This window comes from Ceratina calcarata, unplaced genomic scaffold, assembly GCF_001652005.2.
Source record: "Ceratina calcarata isolate Rehan_Ccalc_2016 unplaced genomic scaffold, ASM165200v1 scaffold87, whole genome shotgun sequence".
NCBI lineage: Eukaryota > Metazoa > Arthropoda > Insecta > Hymenoptera > Apidae > Ceratina > Ceratina calcarata.
In genome coordinates, this window is record NW_017180051.1 from 360,221 (window position 1) to 362,163 (window position 1,943).

The 1,943-nt window shown below is 37.2% G+C and overlaps 1 protein-coding gene across 1 annotated transcript in view; it reads right to left on the reverse strand.

Annotated features, from left to right (window-relative positions):
• LOC108631299 (myosin light chain kinase, smooth muscle-like) overlaps positions 1–1,090 on the reverse strand; it is a gene marked incomplete at its 5' end in the record, with an annotated part of 19,605 nt that extends 18,515 nt beyond the window's left edge. Inside the window, one exon of the mRNA XM_018035137.2 lies at positions 1,001–1,090. Within this exon, the coding sequence (XP_017890626.2) occupies positions 1,001–1,090 (90 nt within the window). The remainder of the gene's footprint in view (positions 1–1,000) is intronic.
• Between the last annotated feature and the right edge of the window lie 853 nt (positions 1,091–1,943).

Sequence of the window (1,943 nt, forward strand, 5' to 3'; positions counted from 1 at the left end):
AGGACGTGAACAAAAGTTTGGAAATTCATTGTATGTCAATCGATAAATATTAGATAAGAATTAATATTGAATTTTATCTAGTCATAGAAAAATGGAATGTGCACAGAATATAAACTTTGAATATCATTTATAAAAATGTATAGAACATCAACATTTAAATTACAAAATAAATGCATTTTTTAAACTGATATAAATATTTTATCTCGTATAAAATTCTGCAGTTTATTAATAGAAAATATAAATCGACAATGAATTTGAATAAAAAATGCTTGCGATTTTCGACCAACGTGAAATCGTTCCTGCCCATTTAGCAGTCGCAGCTGCGCTAAAGACAAACTTGAACGTATTTGGCGGCACGCATTCGCATTGGCAGCGGCAAACGCGTCCCTCGTTTCAATAGACAGTACGGGAGAACGAGATAGGAGACACTCGGACCAACTCGGCGAACAGGCGCTGACATTAGCGCTTAAGCGTCGACCAGTTCGTTGAAATGTCCTAACGAGCACCGTAGAAGAAATCAAGCGGGTGACTCATATCGCGGCTAAGAGATTTTCAAGCCTGATTAGATCACCAATGATATTTCAATAAACTGGATCGTGCGACGCGCAGAAAATTAGGGGTTGCCGAAACGGGAATCTCAACGAGGTGACTCATCCCGGTGACGCAGACACTTCGTTTCATTAATTAATTAGCATTAAACCTGAGAAGCATGTAACTTCTAATTAAAAATCTGTCCTTTTTGTCTTGTATCTTTTCTTATCTGTCTGTATCTCCTTTCAGATTGCACTACAATACAATCCGATTACTTTCTGATACTATTAATTATTTAGAACGAAACTACGATACGAGATAACTGTCTGTTGCAAGGAAAACAATGATAGACACGCTAAAGGTAGAAATTATTAGACAAATACCTTGAGATTTAAAAAATTGGTAAGAAGAATTTTCTCCCTCTTCTCACGTCTTCGAAGAAGAAACAAAAGAATCAGTTGTTGCTTACGTTTCGGATTCCCACATCGAACGGATCGAAATCCAAAGTGCGTCCACCGGCGATTGCAAGTAGCGAAAATGGATCAGTTCCCTGTTCAGAAGATTTTCAACGAGTGCACGGAACGGCCGAGATGGGAAATATCCATGTCACTTGCCGATCGCAAAAACTGCGAACGATCTGGAGGGATCGATGGAGGACGGAGTGGCTATTCGTTCGCCAAAGACACGCGACGACTGTTTTGCCGCCGCGTCGGTTGGTTTTGCGCGATCCATCGGCGAAGAAAGCTGACTTGAAAAGTGGGGAGCCTCTTCTCGCTGCTCTTTTTGATAATGCACACATGTGACGCGATCACCGTTCACACGTGTTTTTCCGGTCATCCGTCACTTCCGGTTCCAATTTCGACTTTTCATTATAAACATTTTTGTGAAAAGTTCAGTAAAAACTTATTAATACGAATCGTGATAACATGTATGGTAAATATAGCTGCGGGAATTAAGTAAATACATACTGCATTTAATTAAGCAATGACGTTAATGATCGTCGTTTCTCAGCAGGTTTGACGAATGGCTTTTGATACGAAACGAATATGATTGTAAAACATAACTGGAATGACGTCAACGTGTTAAAATTACTGTTAATTAATATTCGACCCCCGTACTTTCGTACGTGTTCTACTCAGAATAAACTCTGAAGAGTTTATGAAGGACTATATGAAAGTCTGACAAAACGTGAGTGGAATATTATTTGTAGTTCTTTATACTAATTTATTAATAAGCAGTTTTCATATTAAATAGAAAGTTTTCTATTTTCTTATTAAGAGAATCCAAGTCTCACTGTAAGTAACAGCAGCAAACAGAGATTAACTGAGATTCTTTTTAATTATGAATTATATATATAAATTGTAATCGTTAATTGAGATTTTTCTAATTAAGCATTAAAATTGTAAAAGAGT